General features: G+C 42.8%; 1 protein-coding gene across 1 annotated transcript in view; it reads left to right on the top strand.

Annotated features, from left to right (window-relative positions):
• Nucleotides 1-9,341, top strand: part of wnt6b (wingless-type MMTV integration site family, member 6b) — a 157,321-nt gene extending 147,980 nt beyond the window's left edge. The window contains exon 4 of the mRNA XM_061926285.1: nucleotides 8,532-9,341. Coding sequence (XP_061782269.1) covers nucleotides 8,532-8,993 — 462 coding nt within the window. The 3' untranslated portion in view covers nucleotides 8,994-9,341. The remainder of the gene's footprint in view (nucleotides 1-8,531) is intronic.
• Nucleotides 9,342-22,931: the final 13,590 nt, after the last annotated feature.

Genomic DNA, 22,931 nt, shown 5'->3' on the forward strand with positions numbered 1-22,931 from the left:
GTTTTGTGGGCGGTCTTATTTACGTGGCTCACCTTCGGCAGCATCTTCTCCCCGTCATCTTTGTTGTGTAGCGTGCAAGAACAGGAGTGGAAGAACTGTCAAAAGATGGAGCTAACTGTTTTAATGACATTCAGACTTTACTTAACCCTGTAAGACCCAAATAAAGAAAAACCTAAAAAAAAAAAATGGACCTTTCAGATGTTGTTGTAGGAGGCATTTGATGCAGAAATTGAAGAGTTAAAAAAAAAAATGTTTATGTATGTTTTTAGAGAAATGTTGTAATATTGCAACTTTGGGCTTTGATGGGAGCATCATTTCTGTATTTGTACTCACGTTGTCTTCACAACTATCAATCAATCAATCAATGTTTATTTATATAGCCCTAAATCACAAGTGTCTCAAAGGGCTGCACAAGCCACAACGACATCCTCGGTACAGAGCCCACATAAGGGCAAGGAAAAACTCACCCCAGTGGGACGTCGATGTGAATGACTATGAGAAACCTTGGAGAGGACCGCATATGTGGTTAACTCCCCCCCCCCCCTCTAGGGGAGACCGAATGCAATGGATGTCGAGTGGGTCTGACATAATGTTGTGAGAGTCCAGTCCATAGTGGATCCAACATAATAGTAAGAGTCCAGTCCATAGTGGGGTCAGCAGGAAACCCTCCCGAGCGGAGACGGGTCAGCAGCGCAGAGATGTTCCCAACCGATACACAGGTCCACCCCGGGTCCCGACTCTGGACAGACAGCACTTCATCCATTGCCACCGGAACTGTGTGTCTCCCCCTCCACAAGGGATAGGGGGGAGCAGAGGAGAAAATAAAAGAAACGGCAGATCAACTGGTCTAAAAAAGGGGGGCTATTTAAAGGCTAGAGTATATAAATGAGTTTTAAGATGGGACTTAAATGCTTCTACTGAGGTAGCATCTCTAACTGTTACCGGGAGGGCATTCCATAGTACTGGAGCCCGAATACAAAACGCTCTATAGCCCGCAGACTTTTTTTGGGCTCTGGGAATCACTAATAAGCCAGAGTTCTTTGAACGCAGATTTCTTGCCGGGACATATGGCACAATACAAATGAACTAAGGGTTCATTTGCAGGGTTGGTTGCTTACTTAGCCCCATAACGGTATAGACCATTAATAATAATCACACATTAGCTATATTTTTATGAAGTCATCTATTACAAATATAAAAAATATGAAACAAGATAAAACTCTTAAAAAACGCTCCCTCCCCCCTCTTTTTTTCTTTTCATGACATTGGTCATTAAGACTTTCATTGGTGGTGAAAGTCCTAAAACAGTCCCTGTGGTCTGTAAAATAAAGGTGAACATCACACTTTCTGCATTGTGTGTTGGCGAATCCTGTATTGCAGTGTCTGCAGCATCATCATCTCATCCACAGAGTTGTGCTCTTCTGGTACCTCTTGCAGGCATCTCTGAATGAATCAAGCCAGAGTCTGTGTTTCCATAGTTTGTCTTTATTTTCCGTCTCAGATACTGTCATGTTGTTTACAAAATTGTAATGACGTCAACAGGGATTGAAATCTGTTGCGTGGCATCACATCAGCAACAGGTGGTGGACCAAGTGCTCAGGGTAGACAATAGTGTCTGTTTGGTAAGTCGCTTTGGACAAAAGTGTCCAAATTCCATCAATGTAAATGTAAATGAATTAATGGCTCTAATTATCATACTACACATTACATCCACACATTCAGGAACATTCTTTTCCCCAGAACTGAATTGTCTGTTGATATCTTCTTTGTGGACAAAGTCATGGAATTTAGCGATAAAACTTTTAAATCAGTTACCAGAACACAACACAAGGGTATAATGTATACTATCCATGTATAGAGAAAATACTTCAAGCAGTGATGTAGTGGAGGGAATACAACCTGTTTTAGCCCACTGTAACAAGCCAGCTATTTTGACTACCACATTCACCCAGTGTTGTATAATTGCAACAATTATATAACAAGCTCTAAATGAAATTGGATGCATCTGTTCCACAATAACTACATATGTACATGCTCTAGACATTGTAATAACAACCAAAAAAATATATAAAAGACATTTTACTTACTTGAATCTGATGAATCCAGTCCAATGAAACAAATAGATGTTGTTCGAAGGAAACCTTGAGAGGTTGTGTGAGTTCATGGCCAGAAGGCGTGACTTATAAACAAATGTACAATCCAATAGCCTTGTGAGACTGAACAATAGGACCCAATGACTATGTAAATGTGGTAAAAATAAAAAAATAAATATAACAGATTGTTTTTTTAGGATGGTTAAAGGTAACATAATTTTGCAACAAGGGGTGTTACAGGATTAAATCAATAACGGAGTAACAACTCCTCGTCCGGAAACAACCACGCCGGAAATGTGTCCCGTGAAAAACCGTCCGACCGGAACTCTAATATCTAAAGTTCCTTGGGTAAATAATGTAACTCACTACGCCGGTATGTTTTAGCACTTTCATGGCGAGTTTCCTGACTGATATAAGTAAGCACTTTACACTACTTTATATTAGAAATGGCAAAAGCGGAGGATGAATGCCACATAAGAAGGTAAAGAAAAAGAAGAAGATTATCGACTACGGCTTTGGCGCGGACACGCACAATTAGTCAGGATTTACGCAGATCCCAAATATACATCAGCAGGTACCAGAAGGTAGGAAAAGTTGCTTTTGCATAATATTGCGAAACAAAACGCTAAATAATGTTTTACCTTATACACACACCATAATAAACTCGTATGTTTAATGCACCGACAATCCATCCCCGGCTTCAAAGCTTCATAGTTTACCAAAGTCGTACGTTTTGATAGATTTTTGAGCGCCGTGTGTGTAATGTTCTATGTTTTCAATGAAACATTTAAAATAGTGGGGTTGTTTACTTGAGACCCATCATTGTGCAGTCTACACATATCTCTTATGTTTGACTGCCATCTACTTGTCACACTTATCATTACACCATGTACCAAATAAAATAGCTTTGAGGTGGGTATGCTCAACCAAAATGATTTCTTACATTAGGCGCACTGGGTTCTAAGGTGCACTGTCGAGTTTTAAGGGGAAACAAAGGATTTCAAGTGCGCCTTACAGTTCAGAAAATATGGTAAATTGTTCCAGGGGCCATATTTCCAGAAAGCTAAGGATCAGGGTGTCGGACCTCTCCCACTAACATTATTCTTAGTTTGAGAACCAACATCTTTTGTAGTGGACATTTTTTTGGTCTATTTATACAGGCAGAATTACACAAAAAAACTGCCCTATGTTTTTAGGAAACTGTTGTAAAAAAATTAAGTGTAAGATTTGAACTGAACTCTGGGGCCGGTTTGGTGTCATTCCAGGGCCGCAGGTTGAACAGCCGTGCTCTCGGAGTTTAGGAGTGATAAACGAGCAGTGACTTCACGTAGTCACCGCTAGCGTTAGCACAAACTAGCAGTGTAAGGCGATCCTTCATCAGCTTGTGTCCCGGTAGTGCCTTCTCCTTGGCTGTAATAAAGGTCCACTGTGTCATATTTTGTGGGTTAATTGCAATTAAAGATTTGCTGCGGAACAAAACCTCCTTCACTGATAAAATTCTCGAAATCCTAAAATGCTAGCTCAAAGCGGTTGTCGAGCAACCCGAAGCTCTCCAGTGAGACTGTAAGAGTTTGGACACATTTATAGCATTTCTGATCACACAAAGTGATCTCTAAAACAGGCTGACACAGCACTAGGGTTGTACGTTATACCGGTATTAGTATAGTACCGCGATACTAATGAATCATATTCAGTACTATACTGCCTCTTAAATCATAGTCGATATTACTATGATTACATCTATATGTTTTATCGTCACAAAATCTTTTTTCCTTTTTTTAAAATTCATATAATGTTTATAAACTCAGGAAATATGTCCCTGGACACATTAGGACTTTGAATATGACCAATGTATGATCTTGTAACTACTTGGTATCGGATTGATACCCACATTTTTGGTATCAGCAGTTAAATTAGGAGTCTTTGATTACTTACTACTAAAAGACAAGTTGTCTTGCATGTTCACTATTTTATTTAAGGACAAATAAGAAACATATGTTTGATGTACCGTAAGATTTTTTTTGTTAAAAAAAAGCCAATAATATTTTTTTGTGGTCCCCTTTATTTAGTAAAGTATTGAAAAGTATTGAAATACATTTTGGTACCGGTACCGGTACCAACAATTGGTATCGGGACAACACTATACAGCACTGACCGGCGCAAGGTACGACATTTGTAGAAATAAACACATCAGAAGTGCCGCTCGTTGTCGAAGCTTTTCGAAATTGCTTGCTTAGGCGGTCCATCGTAGTCAAAGATGACGTTTTGTTGCTCTGGTCGGTGGCTATCGTTGCTGGCGACGAAGCCACTCCATATGACTATGAAGTCCGATCCTGGAACCACACGTCCTGCCACAGTGGGGACATGTCAGGCCTGGATCAGGGGGCTGGGATGGTTCTGGAACTGCAGGGTGGTGTCTTCGCCTCCGCTGATCCCTCCGGTGTTGGTTCCTACACTCCTCCAGACACATGACCCCATCATGGCACAGCGAACGCCACAGCAATCGATTGGCTGCAGCTGTCTCAAGTTTGTGGGGTTTGATGTTGCACCTCATCAATATCCCTTTCAGTTGGTCTTTGTACCGCAGCTTTTGTCCTCCGGGCTTTCTGCTGGCTGAAAGGAGCTGACCATAAAGCATCTGACAAGGCAATCGGTGTCCTGGCATCCGGATGGTGTGACCAACCCACCGGAGTGCCAGTGTGGCCTCTATGCTTATGGACTCAGTGCGCTGTAAAAATGTCCGTATGAGGAACTCGGTCCTGCCATGTGATGCCAAGAATGCGTTGGAGACATCTGATGTTAAATGCATCAAGGCAGCGGATGTGTCTGCGGTATATTGTCCAGGCTTCTGACCCATACAGCAGAGTTGAAACACACACCGCCCTGTAGACTGACACTTTTGTTGAGGTTCGAAGGTGGTTGTTTTCAAACACCCGGGAGCGCAGTCTTCCAAAGGCAGAGGAGGCTGAGTTGATACGAGCCTGGATATCATCATCGATCTGGCATGTTGGGGTCAGAGTACTGCCGAGGTAGCAAAACTGCTCAACGAGCTTGAGGGGTGTGCCGCTGATGGTAAAGACAGGGGGTGTAGGGGATGGGGACCTCTCCTGGATGAGAACCTCTGTTTTCTGAATGTTGATCACCAGACCTAGTGAGCGGTAGACTGATGACATGGTGTCTAGTGCATGCTGCATGGCATCAGGAGTGTGGGAGAGGAGTGCGCAGTCGTCTGCATATGGCAGCTCCTGGATGTGGTGCCTGCCATCTTCGTCTTTGCCTGTAGGCGCCGGATGTTGAATAGGCTCCCATCCAGGTGAAACTCAATGGAGACACCACTATCCTTCGTGATGGAGTGGCGGAATAGGAGTGTGGCTGCTGCCAGGAAAAGATTGAAGATCGCTGGGGCCAGTACACACCCCTGCTTCACCCCTACTTTCACGGGGAAAGAGGGGGACTGCTCACTGCCTACAAGTACACAGGCCTGCATACCATCATGAAACTGTTTTTGGATGCTGAGAAACTTGGGGGGGACACCAAACTTCCTGAGGATGCTCCAGAGCAAATCACAGTCAACTGTGTCAAAGGCCTTGGTGAAGGTCAATAAAGGTAATGTAGAGGTCCTTGTTTTGTTCCCTGCATTTCTCCTGGATTTGACGGGCAGCGAAGATGATGTCTAGTGTACTTCGGTTCTTTCTGAAGCCACACTGTGTGTCTGGGAGGATGGCCTCTGTTAGAAATGTAAGGCGAGAAAGCATCATCTTTGCAAGTACCTTTCCGGCCACTGAGAGAAGGGAGATGCCACGACTATTTCCTCAAGATGATTGTGAAATAAACACATCAGAAGTGCCGCTCGCTGTCGAAGCTTTTCGAAATTGCTACGCCTGTGTGTACAGGATGTCAACAGGATATGACAATGGGGGGCCCCGCCTCTTCAAAATGGCTGTGTCCGCGTATTTCAGAAGTAATGCCAAATATGCATATGTACTCACATACACACAGTTATTCATACATGTATACATACATGCCCGCACATATAGGTACCTACGCTCCCACATACATATCACAAATACAATACAAACCTATACACTCACGGTACATACATCCACCTGCACATTCACTGTACAAACATACATGATTGACAACTATTAAACAGACAAAGAAGCAAGGAATTAAACAGAGACAATTGAAGAGAAACGTCTGGGCTGTACTCTTGAACAGTCTCCACCACGCTCTGACGAAAGATTGTACGCCTCCTCTTCTATTTGGACTTTCCCTGATTACATGACAACAGCTGTTTCTAAGGGAGGGGGGGTCGTAAACAGCCATCGCCTTTGTTATAAAACAGTTCAAAGAAAATGTCCCCGGAGGGAGGTCAGGCCCTGCCTCCTCTCCGCTTTGAAGATCTCGAGTCAATACAAAATCTTCCTGTGGATTACAATACATCAAAGAAACCGACGCCTTCATGTCGCTTCCCATCGTACACAGTGGAGTTTTACAAGCCTTCTGCTTGGTAGGATCAAAGACAGCTTTTGTCCTCTAGCAGGGCGAGCTGAACTCAATGCAACACAAAGTTTTGTGATAACTTAGATACAATTATTCTGACAGTTGTTGCCCTGCGGGAAACTGGGTAACACATAGCACACTGACACAGCTTAACCTATTGTTAATATAACAATCTACAAGGTTGATATAGTTGGCTTCTCTTTCTTCCTCTCCATTTATCTGCTTTCTTTTGTATTTCAAGTTATCATTACATATATGTATTGTTGCATTTGAAACAATTGTATTGTTGATAATAGAGGTAAATTATTAGTATTATTAATTATCAATAGCGCTATTTCTATTGGTATTTGTATTGATCCATTTGCAGTGTAATAATGTTCATTGTCATCCCTGTATTATTATTTAGTTCACTAACTGCTTCTTTGCTATCACTTTTACCATCATATTTGTACATATCGTATTTGCTGATGTTGTTCTATTGTTGTTGTGGTTCTTATTGTTATTGTTGTGTTTGTTGTTGTTTTTGTCTCTCTGTCTTAACCCCCTCTTGTCCCCACAATTTCCCCCTCTGTCTTCCTTTTTTTACTCTTTCTATCCCCTCCTGCTCCGGCCCGGCTGCACCAAATAATAATATAAATACATTTAATAAAGTCAAACACAAACAAGGCAACGAGAGAAGCATACCACAGTTCTCTTTTGTAAAGTACATTTGTACAGCCGATATGGGCAACATCAACTATATGATTTGAGTATCTGGACAGGACAAAAAAAAAAAAGGAAGTAATGCCATCAAAATGGCAGAAATTAGAATGAATGAATGAATGAAGTGTTCGTACATTGAGACACAGAGACATATTTGACACGATGTAAATGTTCGTAAACCGAAAAGGTCGCAAATCGAGGTTCCACTGCATTTTTTCTAGAGATGTCCGATAATATCGGACTGCCGATATTATCGGCCGATAAATGCTTTAAAATGCAATATCGGAAATTATCGGTATCAATTTCAAAAAGGAAAATGTATGACTTTTTAAAACGGCGCTGTACGGAGTGGTACACGGACGTAGGGAGAAGTACAGAGCAGTTGCGTCTCCCAGTCATACTTGCCAACCCTCCCGATTTTCCCGGGAGACTCCCGAATTTCAGTGCCCCTCCCGAAAATTTCCCGGGGCAACCATTCTCACGATTTCCACCCAGACAACAATATTGGGAGCGTGCCTTAAAGGAACTGCTTTTGCATGCTGGCCCAATCACATAATATCTACGGATTTTCACACAAGTGAATGCACTCCATACTTGGTCAATAGCCATACAGGTCACACTGAGAGTGGCCGTATAAACAACTTTAAGACTGTTACAAATATGCGCCACACTGTGAACCCACACCAAACAAGAATGACAAAACACATTTCGGGAGAACATCCGCACCGTAACACAACATCTACACAACAGAACAAATACCCAGAACCCCTTGCAGCACTAACTCTTCCGGGATGCTACCCCCCCCCCCTCCCCCTCCAACCCCACCCACCTCAACCTCCTCATGCTCTCTCAGGGACAGCATGTCCCAAATTCCAAGCTGCTGTTTTGAGGCATGTTAAAAAAAAATAATGCACTTTGTGACTTCAATAATAAATATGGCAGCGCCATGTTGGCATTTTTTTGTTCCATAACTTGAGTTGATTTATTTGGGAAAACTTTGTTACATTGTTTAATGCATCCAGCGGGGCATCACAACAAAATTAGGCATAATAATGTGTTAATTCCACGACTGTATATATCGGTATCGGTTGATATCGGAATCGGTAATTAAGAGTTGGACAATATCGGATATCGGCAAAAAAGCCATTATCGGACATCTCTACTTTTTTCCTTTTGTCACCTATGTGCCCTGCCTCACCTCTTTACCGCCCTGTGCTCCTCTCCCCCTACCAGGCGGTGAAGCTCTACATGCGGACCGAGTGCAAGTGCCACGGACTGTCCGGGTCGTGCACGTTACGCACTTGCTGGAAGAAGATGCCGCACTTCCGCGAGATCGGCGACCGCCTCCTGGAGCGATTCAACGGCGCCTCCAAGGTGATGGGCGGCAACGACGGAAAGACTCTCATCCCCGTGGGCCTGAACATCAAACCTCCCGACAAACAGGATCTCATCTATTCGGACGAGTCGCCAGATTTCTGCCTGGCGAATCGGAAAACGGGTTCACTGGGGACGCGGGGACGCATGTGCAACAGCACCGCCATGGACATCAGCGGCTGCGATTTGCTCTGCTGTCAGCGTGGCTACCGGGAGGAAACTGTGGTGTTTGAAGAGAACTGTCTGTGTCGTTTCCACTGGTGCTGTGTGGTCCAGTGCAAAAAGTGCTTGGTCCGAAAGGAGCTTAGTCTCTGTCACTGATGAACTGGCTCGGCCTCCTTGGTTGTAATTACTTCTTTCAAGACATCAAACCTTTTGCCTCGGCTATTCGGAAGGAAGATGCTGACGGCTTTTAATACCCTTTTTTGCACCTCTCCTGCCTACAAAAATGTCAGAAAACACTTTCCACTTTTTGGCAATGCTATTATTGATTGCCTCGATTTTTTTTGACAAACCTGTCTGGAAACTCTGTAGATGCTTGACAAAGACACAGAAGTAAAAACATGGATATGTCTCGTCTCGGAACTACCTATTTTTGCTTTTGTTTGAATCAAAAAGAGCCAAAGAATGTGAATTTGTGTAAGTTCAGAAATATTTTATAGGGCACCTGTCAACTGCAGCACTTGAAGTGGACTGCTTTTCGGAATTTTCATCATTGACTTTAAAGGGGAACTGCACTATTTTTTGTATTTACAATTCCTATGTACAAAACCCAAAACCAGTGAAGATGCCACGTTGTGTAATTCGTAAATAAAAACAGAATACAATGATTTGCAAATCCTTTTCAACCTATATTCGATTGAATAGACTGCAAAGACAAGATACTTAACGTTCAAACTGGTAAACGTTGTTGTTTTTTGCAAATATTAGCTCATTTGGAATTTAGACTTAGACTTAGACTTAGACTTCCTTTTTATTGTCATTCAAATTTGAACTTTACAGCACAGATAAAAACGAAATTTCGTTACATAAGCTCATGGTAGTGCAGGATAAAAAACAAACAAAAAGGTGCATATATAAATAAATACATATATATAAATAATATATAAATATATATATAAAATAAATAAATATATATAAATAAATAAATCGATTACTGTACAGATAAATATATTGCACTTTTTCACATGCGTCCACGTTTATGGATGTATGTTATATTGTCTTTTTTATTCCAGCGAGTTTGGGGGGAGTTGAGGGGATGATTTAATTATAACGAATAAATGATAAATTGGTTATACTTGTATAGCGCTTTTCTACCTACAAGGTACTCAAAGCGCTTTGACAGTATTTCCACATTCACCCATTCACACACACATTCACACACTGATGGCGGGAGCTGCCATGCAAGGTGCTAACCAGCAGCCATCAGGAGCAAGGGGTGAAGTGTCTTGCCCAAGGACACAACGGACGTGACTAGGATGGTAGAAGGTGGGGATTGAACCCCAGTAACCAGCAACCCTCCGATTGCTGGCACGGCCACTCTACCAACTTCGCCACGCCATGCGTTCAAGAGTCTTACGGCCTGATGCCTGCAATGTGTTTCAAAAAAGCTGGCAAAAAAGACTGAGACAGTTGAGGAATGCTCATCAAACACTTATTTGGAACATCCCACAGGTGAACACGCTAATTGGGAACAGAAGGGTGCCATGATTGGGTAAAAAAGCAATGTCCATGAAATGTTTAGTTATTCACAAACAAGGATGGGGCGAGGGTCACCACTTTGTGAACAAATGCGTGAGCAAATTTCTCAACGAGCTATTGCAAGGAATTTAAGGATTTCACCATCTATGGTCCGTAATAGCATCAAAAGGTTCAGAGAATCTGGAGAAATCGCTGCATGTATGCGGCAAGGCCCGTGACTTTCGACCCCTTAAGCGACATCAGTGTGTAAAGGATATCACCATATGGGCTCAGGAACACTTCAGAAAACCACTGTCTAAAGTTTGTCGCTACATTTGTAAGTGCAAGTTAAAGCTCTACTATGCAAAGCCAAAGCCAGAAACGCCGCCGGCTTTGCTGGGCCCGAGCTCATCTAAGATGGACTGATGCAAAGTGGAAAAGTGGTCTGACGAGTCCACATTTCAAATTGTTTTTGGAAACTGTGGACGTCGTGTCCTCCGGACCAAAGAGGAAAAGAACCATCCGGACTGTAAGTTCAAAAGCCAGCATCTGTGATGGTATGGGGTGTATTAGTGCCCAAGGCATGGGTAACTTACACTTCTGTGAAGGCACCATTAATGCTGAAAGGTACATGCAGGTATTGGAGCAACATATGTTGCCATCCAAGCAAGGTCTTTTTCATGGACGCCCCTGCTCATTTCAGCAAGACAATGCCAAGCCACATTCTGCACGTGTTACAACAGCGTGGGTTCGCAGTAAAAGAGTGTGGGTATTATGCTGGCCTGCCTGTAGTCCAGACCTGTCTCCCATTTAAAATGTGTGGCACATTATGAAGCGTAAAATACCACAATGAAGACCCCGTTCTGATGAGCAACTTAGGCTGTACATCAAGCAAGAATTGGAAAGAATTCCACCCGAAAAGCTTCAAAAATTGGTCTCCTCAGTTGCCAAACGTTTACTGAGTGTTGTTAAAAGGAAAGGCCATGTAACACAGTGGTAAAAATGCCCCTGTGTCAACTTTTTTGCAATGTGTTGCTGCCATTCAATTCTAAGTTATTGATTATTTGCAAAAAAAAAAGGTTCTCAGTTTGAACATTAAATATCTTGTCTTTGCAGTCTATTCAATTGAATATAAGTTGAAAAGGATTTGCAAATCATTGTATTCTGTTTTTATTTACAATGTACACAACGTGCCAACTTCACTGGTTTTGGGTTTTGTAAGACAAGAACACATATGTTTTTCTTTTTTTTTTTAATGCATTCTAAGTCGTTAAATACGGCACTTACGAGGTGGCTAACAAAGCAGCAAGTAGGAGTAGTCTATTGCTTGGTTTTAAACGACGTCACATCCGGCTCACGTCCCGCTCTTTAAATATGCGTGCTGGTTAAGCCAGCGTCTGTTGTCAATGGGTAATAGGCGCCATTTAGCCATTCTCGGAGAAAAATGCCCTATGCTTGCGTTCTTTGTAACTGTGCAAAACATTCAAATCACGGTAAGGATAAAGGTTTCTTCAGAGTTCCTCGAGGGGTAATCAAAAACGACGACGAAATAAGTAGCACACACTCCATCCAGTCCAAGAGAGCAGAGTCGAAGAATTCACAAGTTTGCAGTGATCACTTCATTAAAGGTTTGTTTGATATACTTTTAACGTTTAGTGTTTGTGGGAGTCGCTTCCTAGCAGTTCCACTGTAGACACGGCACAAGAGCCAAGCGTGCAGGTTTAACAACGTTTCCTCTCTGAGCTGCCACCTTACCGTGTTAGAGGAGTTTGCATGTCCCAATGATCCTAGGAGCTATGTTGTCCGGGGGTTTCTATGCCCCCTGGTAGGGTCTCCCAAGGCAAACTGGTCCTAGGTGAGGGATCAGACAAAGAGCAGCTCGAAGACCTCGATGAAGAACACAAACCAAGGACCCAGATTTCCCTCGCCCGGACGCGGGTCACCGGGGCCCCCCTCTGGAGCCAGGCCCGGAGGTGGGGCACGATGGCGAGCGCCTGGTGGCCGGGCCTGTCCCCATGGGGCCCGGCCGGGCACAGCCCGAAGAGGCAACGTGGGTCCCCCCTCCAATGGGCTCACCACCCATAGCAGGGGCCATAGAGGTCGGGTGCAGTGTGAGCTGGGCGGCAGCCGAGGGCAGGGCACTTGGCGGTCCGATCCTCGGCTACATAAGCTGGCTCTTGGGACGTGGAATGTCACTTCGCTGGGGGGGGAAGGAGCCTGAGCTAGTGCGTGAGGTGGAGAAGTTCCGGCTAGATATAGTCGGACTCACTTCGACGCACAGCAAGGGCTCTGGAACCACTTCTCTTGAGAGGGGCTGGACTCTCTTCCACTCTGGCGTTGCCGGCAGTGAGAGGCGACGGGCTGGGGTGGCAATTCTTGTTGCCCCTTGGCTCAAAGCCTGGACGTTGGAGTTCAACCCGGTGGACGAGAGGGTAGCTTCCGTCCGCCTTCGGGTGGGGGGACGGGTCCTGACTGTTGTTTGCGTTTACGCGCCAAACGGCAGCTCAGAGTACCCACCCTTTTTGGATTCACTCGAGGGAGTACTGGAGAGTGCTCCCCCGGGTGATTCCCTCGTTCTACTGGGGAACTTCAACGCTCATGTTGGCAGCGACAGTGAAACCTGGAGAGGTGTGATTGGGAAGAATGGCCGCCCGGATCTGAACCCGAGTGGTGTTCTGTTATTGGACTTTTGTGCTCGACACAGATTGTCGATAACAAACACCATGTTCAAACATAAGGGTGTCCATATGTGCACTTGGCACCAGGACACCCTAGGCCGCAGTTCCATGATCGACTTTGTAGTTGTGTCATCGGATTTGCGGCCTCATGTTTTGGACACTCGGGTGAAGAGAGGGGCGGAGCTTTCTACCGATCACCACCTGGTGGTGATCGGTAGAAATGCTGCGATGGTGGGGGAGGATGCCGGACAGACCTGGCAGGCCCAAACGCATTGTGAGGGTTTGTTGGGAACGCCTGGCAGAGTCTCCTGTCAGAGAGAGTTTCAATTCCCACCTCCGGAAGAACTTTGAACATGTCACGAGGGAGGTGCTGGACATTGAGTCCGAGTGGACAATGTTCCGTACCTCTATTGTCGAGGCGGCCGTTTGGAGCTGTTGCCGCAAGGTAGTTGGTGCCTGTCGTGGCGGTAATCCTAAAACCCGTTGGTGGACGCCGGCGGTGAGGGATGCCGTCAGGCTGAAGAAGGAGTCCTATCGAGTTCTTTTGGCTCATGGGACTCCTGAGGCAGCAGACAGGTACCGACAGGCCAGGCGGTGTGCGGCTTCAGCGGTCGCGGAGGCAAAAACTCGGACATGGGAGGAGTTCGGGGAGGCCATGGAAAAAGACTTCCGGACGGCTTCGAAGCAATTGTGGACCACCATCCGCCGCCTCAGGAAGGGGAAGCAGTGCAGTGTCAACACCGTGTATGGTGGGGATGGTGCTCTGCTGACCTCGACTGCGGATGTTGTGGATCGGTGGAGGGAATACTTCGAAGACCTCCTCAATCCTACCAGCACGTCTTCCTATGAGGAAGCAGGGCCTGGGGAATCTGTGGTGGGCTCTCCTATTTCTGGGGCTGAGGTTGCTGAGGTAGTTAAAAAGCTCCTCGGTGGCAAGGCCCCGGGGGTGGATGAGACCCGCCCGGAGTTCCTTAAGGCTCTGGATGTTGTGGGGCTGTCTTGGTTGACAAGACTCTGCAACATCGCGTGGACATCGGGGGCGGTACCTCTGGATTGGCAGACCGGGGTGGTGGTTCCTCTCTTTAAGAAGGGGAACCGGAGGGTGTGTTCCAACTATCGTGGGATCACACTCCTCAGCCTTCCCGGTAAGGTCTATTCAGGTGTACTGGAGAGGAGGCTACGCCGGATAGTCGAACCTCGGATTCAGGTGGAACAGTGTGGTTTTCGTCCTGGTCGTGGAACTGTGGACCAGCTCTATACTCTCGGCAGGGTCCTTGAGGGTGCATGGGAGTTTGCCCAACCAGTCTACATGTGCTTTGTGGACTTGGAGAAGGCATTCGACCGTGTACCCCGGGAAGTCCTGTGGGGAGTGCTCAGAGAGTATGGGGTAACGGACTGTCTTATTGTGGCAGTTCGCTCCCTGTATAATCAGTGTCAGAGCTTGGTCCGCATTGCCGGCAGTAAGACGGACACGTTTCCAGTGAGGGTTGGACTTCGCCAAGGCTGCCCTTTGTCACCGATTCTGTTCATAACCTTTATGGACAGAATTTCTAGGCGCAGTCAGGGCGTTGAGGGGATCTAGTTTGGTGGCTGCAGGATTAGGTCACTGCTATTTGCAGATGATGTGGTCCTGATGACTTCCTCCAGCCAAGATCTTCAGCTCTCACTGGATCGGTTCGCAGCCGAGTGTGAAGCGACTGGGATGGGAATCAGCACCTCCAAGTCCGAGTCCATGGTTCTCTCCCGGAAAAGGGTGGAGTGCCATCTCCGGGTTGGGGAGGAGATCTTGCCCCAAGTAGAGGAGTTCAAGTACCTCGGAGTCTTGTTCACGAGTGGGGGAAGAGTGGATCGTGAGATCGACAGGCGGATCGGTGCGGCGTCTTCAGTAATGCGGACGCTGTATCGATCCGTTGTGGTGAAGAAGGAGCTGAGCCGGAAGGCAAAGCTCTTGATTTACCGGTCGATCTACGTTCCCATCCTCACCTATGGTCATGAGCTTTGGGTTATGACCGAAAGGACAAGATCACGGGTACAAGCGGCCGAAATGAGTTACCCCCGCCGAATGGCGGGGCTCTCCCTTAGAGATAGGGTGAGAAGCTCTGTCATTCGGGGGTAGCTCAAAGTAAAGCCGCTGTTCCTACACATCGAGAGGAGCCAGATGAGGTGGTTCGGGCATCTGGTCAGGATGCCAACCGAACGCCTCCCTAGGAAGGATTTTCGGGCACGTCCGACCGGTAAGAGGCCACGGGGAAGACCCAGGACACGCTGGGAAGACTATCTCTCCCGGCTGGCCTGGGAACGCCTCGGGATCCCCCGGGAGGAGCTGGACGAAGTGGCTGGGGAGAGGGAAGTCTGGGCTTCCCTGCTTAAGCTGCTGCCCCCGCAACCCGACCTCGGATAAGCGGAAGAAGATGGATGGATGGATGGATGGTTTTAACAAGATTTTTCCAAATGTTTTTCGGCATGTCGTGACGTTGCCGTCACTCCCAATCCTCTCACTCCCTCTGCTCCTGGCCGCTTACTGTTAAAGACAACAGATGATTAGATTAACACCTACCACCCGTGAAATTTAATCACCTGCCAGCTGTGTCTCGCCGTCAGGACATGCCCCGCCCCTGCCCGCTGGTGCTCGTCCTCAGCACCATGGACAGCGGCGGTGACTTTTCCTCCTACAGGCAGCGCTGACTGCACCTCCCCCCACAGTGTTTTTATTGATTTAATTAATTATCTTGATATTATTTGTGTATCTTAAAACACATATTTGCTTTCGAAAAGCACCACCTCGGTGAGTCTAAATAAAAGAAAGCAAAACGCAATCAAAGATAATCTTTCAGCACATACACAACATTGAGATCTATAGTTATATTGTGATAGAAGGTGAAAAACATGCATACTCGTAAACAGCAACAACAAACATGGCAGTAGACGCAAAGTTAAATCATCAAAAAACGATGCATATGTATAATGTTAAGATCTATCTAAGACAGGGAAAACCAGGGTTCTTGTAAACGACGCATGCATCCACAACAAGGCAACAAACATGGCTGTAGACCAATGGTTCTTAACCTGGGTTCGATCAAACTCTAGGGGTTCGGCGGAGATCAAAACACACCCGACTCATCGTGTGAATAAAAACTTCTCCCTATCGGCGTATTACAGATACGGCAACAGCAGAAGTCAAACTGATTTGCAGGTGTGTAATTTGTTGTGAGTTTATGCACTGTGTTGGTTTTGTTCTTTGAACAAGGTGATGTTCATGCACGGTTCATTTTGTGCACCAGTAATAAAACATGGTAACACTTTAGTATGGGGAACATTTTCACCATTAATTAGTTGCTTATTAACATGCAAATTAGTAACATGTTTTCTCTTAACCAGTCATTATTAAGTACTTATTAATGCCTGTAATAAAACATGGTAACACTTTAGTATGGGGAACATATTCACCAATAATTAGTTGCTTATTAACATGCAAATTAGTAACATATTTTCTCTTAACTAGTCATTATTAAGTACTTATTAATGCCTGTAATAAAACATTGTAACACTTTAGTATGGGGAACATATTTTCTCTTAACTAGTCATTATTAAGTACTTATTAATGCCAGTAATAAAACATGGTAACACTTTTGTATGGGGAACATATTCACCATTAATTAGTTGCTTATTAACATGCAAATTAGTAACATATTTTCTCTTAACTAGTCATTATTAAGTACTTATTAATGCCTGTAATAAAACATGGTAACACTTTAGTATGGGGGACATATTTTCTCTTAACTAGTCATTATTAAGTACTTATTAATGCCAGTAATAAAACATGGTAACACTTTAGTATGGGGAACATATTCACCATTAATTAGTTGCTTATTAACATGCAAATTAGTAACATATTTTCTCTTAACTAGTCATTATTAAGTACTTATTAATGCCTTATTAGGGTTAGGGTTTAATGCAAAAAACCCTAACCCTCTATCCCTGGCCCTAACCCTCTAACCTTAACCCTAACCAAATAACTCTAAATTAAGTCTTTGTTACTTAGAATATGTTCCCCTAGTGTCCAAAAAACTCTAAATTAAGTCTTTGTTACTTAGAATATGTTCCCCATACTAAAGTGTTACCAAAAACATATAACTTTGTCTTGAATTTGAAAAAAAAAAACATTTTATTGTTCACTAAAGAAGGGTTTGGTGAATGCGCATATGAAACTGGTGGGGTTCGGTACCTCCAACAAGGTTAAGAACCACTGCTGTAGACCCAAAGGTAAATCATGAAATGCAACCATACCCGAGCAAAAAACTTTGCATATTTATCCGTAAGAGTCTTGATCCCAATTTCCTTGACCCAGCCACATACAAATAAGTTGTAGGCTTCCACGCATTTCCAAGTTTTCGTCTGTTTCGTCGTGTAGAATTAAGTCTGGAACGCAAGATCGTTGGACGTGTCTGGGGACGCGACCGACGGATAACCCTTGACATCACTCGACAAATCTTTTGATAAAGTATAAGGATGTATTCCATTGCATTGTTTGATTTATTTTTTTGCTTGTATCTGCTATTTGCAGGAAGATCTAGGCCCGTTGTGCATTCAGATACATTTGTGTGGCAATCTTGGCTTGGTTGACCACCATAGTTGTTCACTTCTGGGAAGAAATCCCATCACAAAATACAAGCAATTATGCCCATAAAAATAAAATGAAAAAAAAAACAAAAAAACGCCAACAGTACTCATGTGACCTGAATAATATATACCAAATAAGGTAACACTTTAGTATGGGGAACATATTCTAAGTAACAAAGACTTAATTAAGAGTTATTTGGACACTAGGGGAACATATTGTTATTGTTATTTGGTTAGGGTAAGGGTTAGGGTTAGGGTTAGGCCATGCAGAATAAGGCATTCATAATTACTTAATAATGACTAATTTAGAGCCAATATGTTACTAATTTGCATGTTAACCCTTGTGTAATGTTCATATTGTTGTTACTCAGCCAGCGTTGGTGGGTCTGATGGACCCGTAGCATTTTGTGGCTTTTAATGCTTCACAATCAAACACTTGTATGTAAAAATACTGAACAGATGTTTATTGGGATAAGGTAAACATCTGTTCAGTATTTTAACATAAAAGTGTTTGTTTATTGGGATAAGGTAAACATCTGTTCAGTATTTTAACATAAAAGTGTTTGATTGTGAGGCATTAAAAGCCACAAAATGCTACGGGTCCATCAGACCCACCAACGCTGGCTGAGTAACAACAATATGAACGTTGCACGGAAAATTTCTCTGCCAGTTTCTGCATCCCACAGGGATTCTTCTTTTGTGTTTCTGCACCTGCGGTTCCCACACAAGGTTGCAACATTGTTTGTCAACACTGTCTGCTCTCATTTTATCGCACATTTGACCCAGAAGACCCGGACATCTTATATGTAATAGAAATGTGTAGGGGGGGTATATGGTGTGTGGTCATTAAATATGTATTCTGATATATGTTCTTCACAGAAAATGAGCCAAAGTCAGTGAGTCTCGGTGAAAAATTAATTAATTGTATAATTGTTCTTTTAATAAAAAATTAAAACGGGTCCCACAGACCCAAACACCACACAGGGGTTAATTAAGAGTTATTTGGACACTAGGGGAACATATTTTAAGTAACAAAGACTTAACTTAGAGTTATTTGGTTAGGGTTAGGGTTAGAGGGATAGGGTTAGGGTTAAGGCCATGCACAATAAGGCATTAATAAGTACTTAATAATGACTAATTAAAAGCCAATATGTTACGAATTTGCATGTTAATAAGAAACTAATTAATGGTGAATATGTTCCCCATACTAAAGTGTTACCACAAGTAATATTAACAATTGTTTGTCTGCATTAGCGATTACAATAACAACATCGCTAATAATACTATCTGCGCCATGATCACAAAAAGCTAACAAACTTGTGCTACTATATTGACATTTATATAAGGTTCTAGATCGACATTTTTCCCAAAGTGGTCTCTGATGGTTTTAATGACGTCTGTCATGATTAGTAGCAGTTGTTGTTGTTCGAGGTAAAAGCGAACGTGGTGAGACTGTGAAATAATGTGCCACTATATGCTTAAAATGAGCAAAACACGTAAATATAACATGTTATTATGAATGTTCCTGTTACTACATTACAAACTGTATATACTTACAGCATGTATACTAAATGATGATGCAGGCTTTTGGATGTTTTTTAGAGCGCCGTATAGGCGGAATAGATCAACTCCCATTACCTCCATTGTTAGCTGACTTTTGCTAATGTTTATTTACAAGTTAGAATGCATAAAAAAAGAAAGATGTGTTCTTTTTCTTACATAAGGATTGTGAATGATAGGCAACGTTCCAAAAAAGTGCAGTTCCCCTTTAAGTGTCTCACATTTATAGGACATGGTTCAGGTAACACAATTCACATTTTGATTTATTTATTTAATAATCCCCATTTAAAATCAAGCCTAGATTATAAAAGGATAAAAAGACACATATTAATAATGGGTTTGTCACTGGGACTTCAAGACCTCAAATACACAAGACATTTAGAAGAATCGAGTTAACGTTGCTCTCTCAGCCTGTGCTCTGGAGCAAATATCCAAGCTCGGGGGAAAAAGTAACCGCTGTGTCCACTGGTGCCGCCAAATAGTTTGCCATTTAAAAAAACAGAAAAGGAATAATGACATTTATAAATGACGTCGTGTTGTCTTTACAGATTCTGTTTATTCCTAATTAGGGACCGCAATGTGCCTTTGGGACAGAGGACCCTATTGTAATTGTAAGGTTTTATTATTATTATTCCGCCGCCTCTTTGAGCTGTAATTTGACCCCCTTAACATGCTTCAAAACTCACCATATTTGACACACACATCAGGACTGGCGAAAATTGCCATTTAATAAAAAAAACAAACCCCTAAACACAGACAAAACTGCTTGTAACTTCCGGTAGGAATATTGTAGAGACATGAAACAAAAACCTCTATGTAGGTCTGACTTAGACCTGGATTTCATGCATTGACATCTTTCAGCAAAAATCAACAGGAAGTTGGCAATTCCCCCTTCAAAACAAAAGTTTGGTAAAAACAGTCACTTTTGCCTCTTTGAGCTGTAATTTGACCCCCTTAACATGCTTCAAAACTCACCAAACTGGACACACACATCAGGACTGGCAAAAATTGCGATCTAATAAAAAACCCAACCCCAAAACTCAAAATTGCGTTTTAGCACCCCCTAGGAAGAAAACACAGACACAACTGCTCCTAGGAAGAAAACTCAGACAAAACTGCCTGTAACTTCCAGTAGGAATGTCTTAGAGACATGAAACAAAAACCTCTATGTAGGTCTCACTTAGACCTACATTTCATATATTGACAACCCCCAGCAAAAATCAACAAAAAGTTTGCAATTCCCCCTTCAAAACAAAAGGTTTGTAAAAACCGGTCACCTTTTTTCAAACATTATCTCCTCTGAGCGCGTTTGTCGTGTCGGCTTCAAACTAGCACAGGAGAGAGATTAAACCCTTCTGATTAAAAGTTGACTAAAGAGTTTTAATTACTGCTCCGGTTTGGATTTTATGTGCCGTCAGTCGGTCCCGTCCATCGCTGCTTGCAGCTTTAATTTTGTATTGTTCCTCAATTGTCGAGAAAACCTGTTGCACGTAATAATGTCACATGTGTTCCTTTTTGCAAAACTTGCATTTTTCACAACTTGAAAATGTCATTTTAAGGGTCACCAAAAATGCAAATAAGAAACTCGCGGTAAATCAAAACCACGTTACTTTTAAATGTGGATAATTATGGCAAAAAAAGGTTATCGGAGGTAAGTCAATTCAGACCAAGCTAAAGGTTTTATGCAAAGTTTATTTACTTTGTCACCTCCATTTCTTCACACGGGTGTATGCGAGCATTTACATTCTGAATGTGTAGACATGCTGGTTATTTTAATTTAAGCACACCCAAGGGAAACAGTATGTTTGACTTTAAAGCCTCCAAAAATCAAATAAATGCACTAAATGTAATGAAGCATATGATCCCTGAAATGTAATCCAACCTTTGGGGCAGATTTGGCCACGTTTCCATCTATAATAAACAACAATGGGGGACAGTCACCAGAGGTGTGTTGAATCTGTAACCGATTATGCTGATTATTTTAGTATTTTTGACAACTTTTGTACTACACCAAGGTGAACCAAATTGTATTGCTTTGTAAAAACAGGATCTTTTTGGAGTTACATGAATGCTGTCCAAATGATTTGGCTCCTAATTGCAACTAAATCTAGAAAACCGTCCGTTATCGCTGCACTCAATGAGGCTATCTTCAAATAGTCAAAGATTCGACGAGTCAACTATCAACCTCGCAGTCACATCGTCAAATGTTGAAACCTTTTCTCAGCAGGTGTGTTGGGAGGATAAATTGATTCTGTTCATCATGTTTTCATTTTGATCTTAGAAAACGATTCTTGTGTGCAGACTAGGGTTGTACGGTATACCGGTATTAGCATAGTACCGCGATACTAATGAATCATATTCGGTACTATACCGCCTCTGAAAAGTACCGGTCCGACACCCCCCGCCCCCCTGTCGTCATCATGACATTGCTGGTTTACGAGCAGACAAGCATGTTCGGCAGCGCACAATCACAGAGTACTTACAAGCAGACACAGTGTGTAGACAGAAAAGGGAGAACAGACGCATTTTGGCTTAAACACTAACGATAAAGGTGAAGTTATAACACTGAAACGCCCTCAGGAAAAGGTGCATGGCTAGCTCGCTAGCGGCTAAAGTCCAGCCCCAGTCGGCAGTGTTTTAGCTACGTCTAAATGACTAATCCTCGCCTCCATGGCGACAAATAAAGTAAGTGTCTTACAAGTATTATCCATGCAGTCACCGGCGTCAGAATTTTATACAAACACCATTGGTGAATCTACACCTAACATCCACTGTAATGATACCAAGTACAGTAGTAGCGCATCTACTATGATTACGTCGATATTTTTTGGCATCACAACATCTTTCGTTTTTTTTGTATTTATATTATGTTTATAAACTCAGGAAATATGTCCCTGGACACATGAGGACTTTGAATATGACCAATGTATGATCCTGTAACGACTTGGTATCGGACCGATATCCAAATGTGTGGTATCATCCAAAACTAATGTAAAGTATCAAACAACAGAAGAATAAGTGATTATTACACTTTAACAGAAGTGTAGATAGAACATGTTAAAAGAGAAAGTAAGCAGATATTAACAGTAAATGAACAAGTAGATTAATAATTCATTTTCTACCACTTGTCCTTAATAATTTTGACAAAATAATGGAATGGAAAGTGACGCAATATGTTACTGCATACGTCAGCAGCTAAATTAGGAGTCTTTGTTTACTTACTTACTAATAAAAGACAAGTTGTCTTGTATGTTCACTATTTTTTAAGGACAAACTTGCAATAAGAAACATATGTTTAATGTACCGTAAGATTGTTTTGTTAAAATAAAGCCAATAATGCAATTTTTGTGGTCCCCTTCATTAAGAAAAGTATAGAAAATTATCTATATAATTTTGGTACCTGTACCGGACAACATTGAGGCGTACCTCTTCATTAAAAAAAAGTAGTGATCCTTCTACTGGTTAACATCCAGAAACTTTGGTACGACTCTTACTTCTATTTAGTCAAGTTTAATGTCTTCTTGAGGCCGCACCAACACCACAAACCGTGGTTTGGCATTTTTGTGAGGTGGAACAAGTCGCAAATAAGATATTTGTTTTTTCACTTTAATGAAATACTTTATTAAAGTACTTTTAATTAACTTTGGAATATTTACGTATAAGTGTTAGAGCACATCCATCAGATTTGGGTATAGAGAAAGTATGGACAACCCGGTTTTAA

The sequence above is a fragment of the Nerophis lumbriciformis genome, linkage group LG31 (assembly GCF_033978685.3).
Source record: "Nerophis lumbriciformis linkage group LG31, RoL_Nlum_v2.1, whole genome shotgun sequence".
NCBI classification, from domain to species: Eukaryota; Metazoa; Chordata; class Actinopteri; order Syngnathiformes; family Syngnathidae; genus Nerophis; species Nerophis lumbriciformis.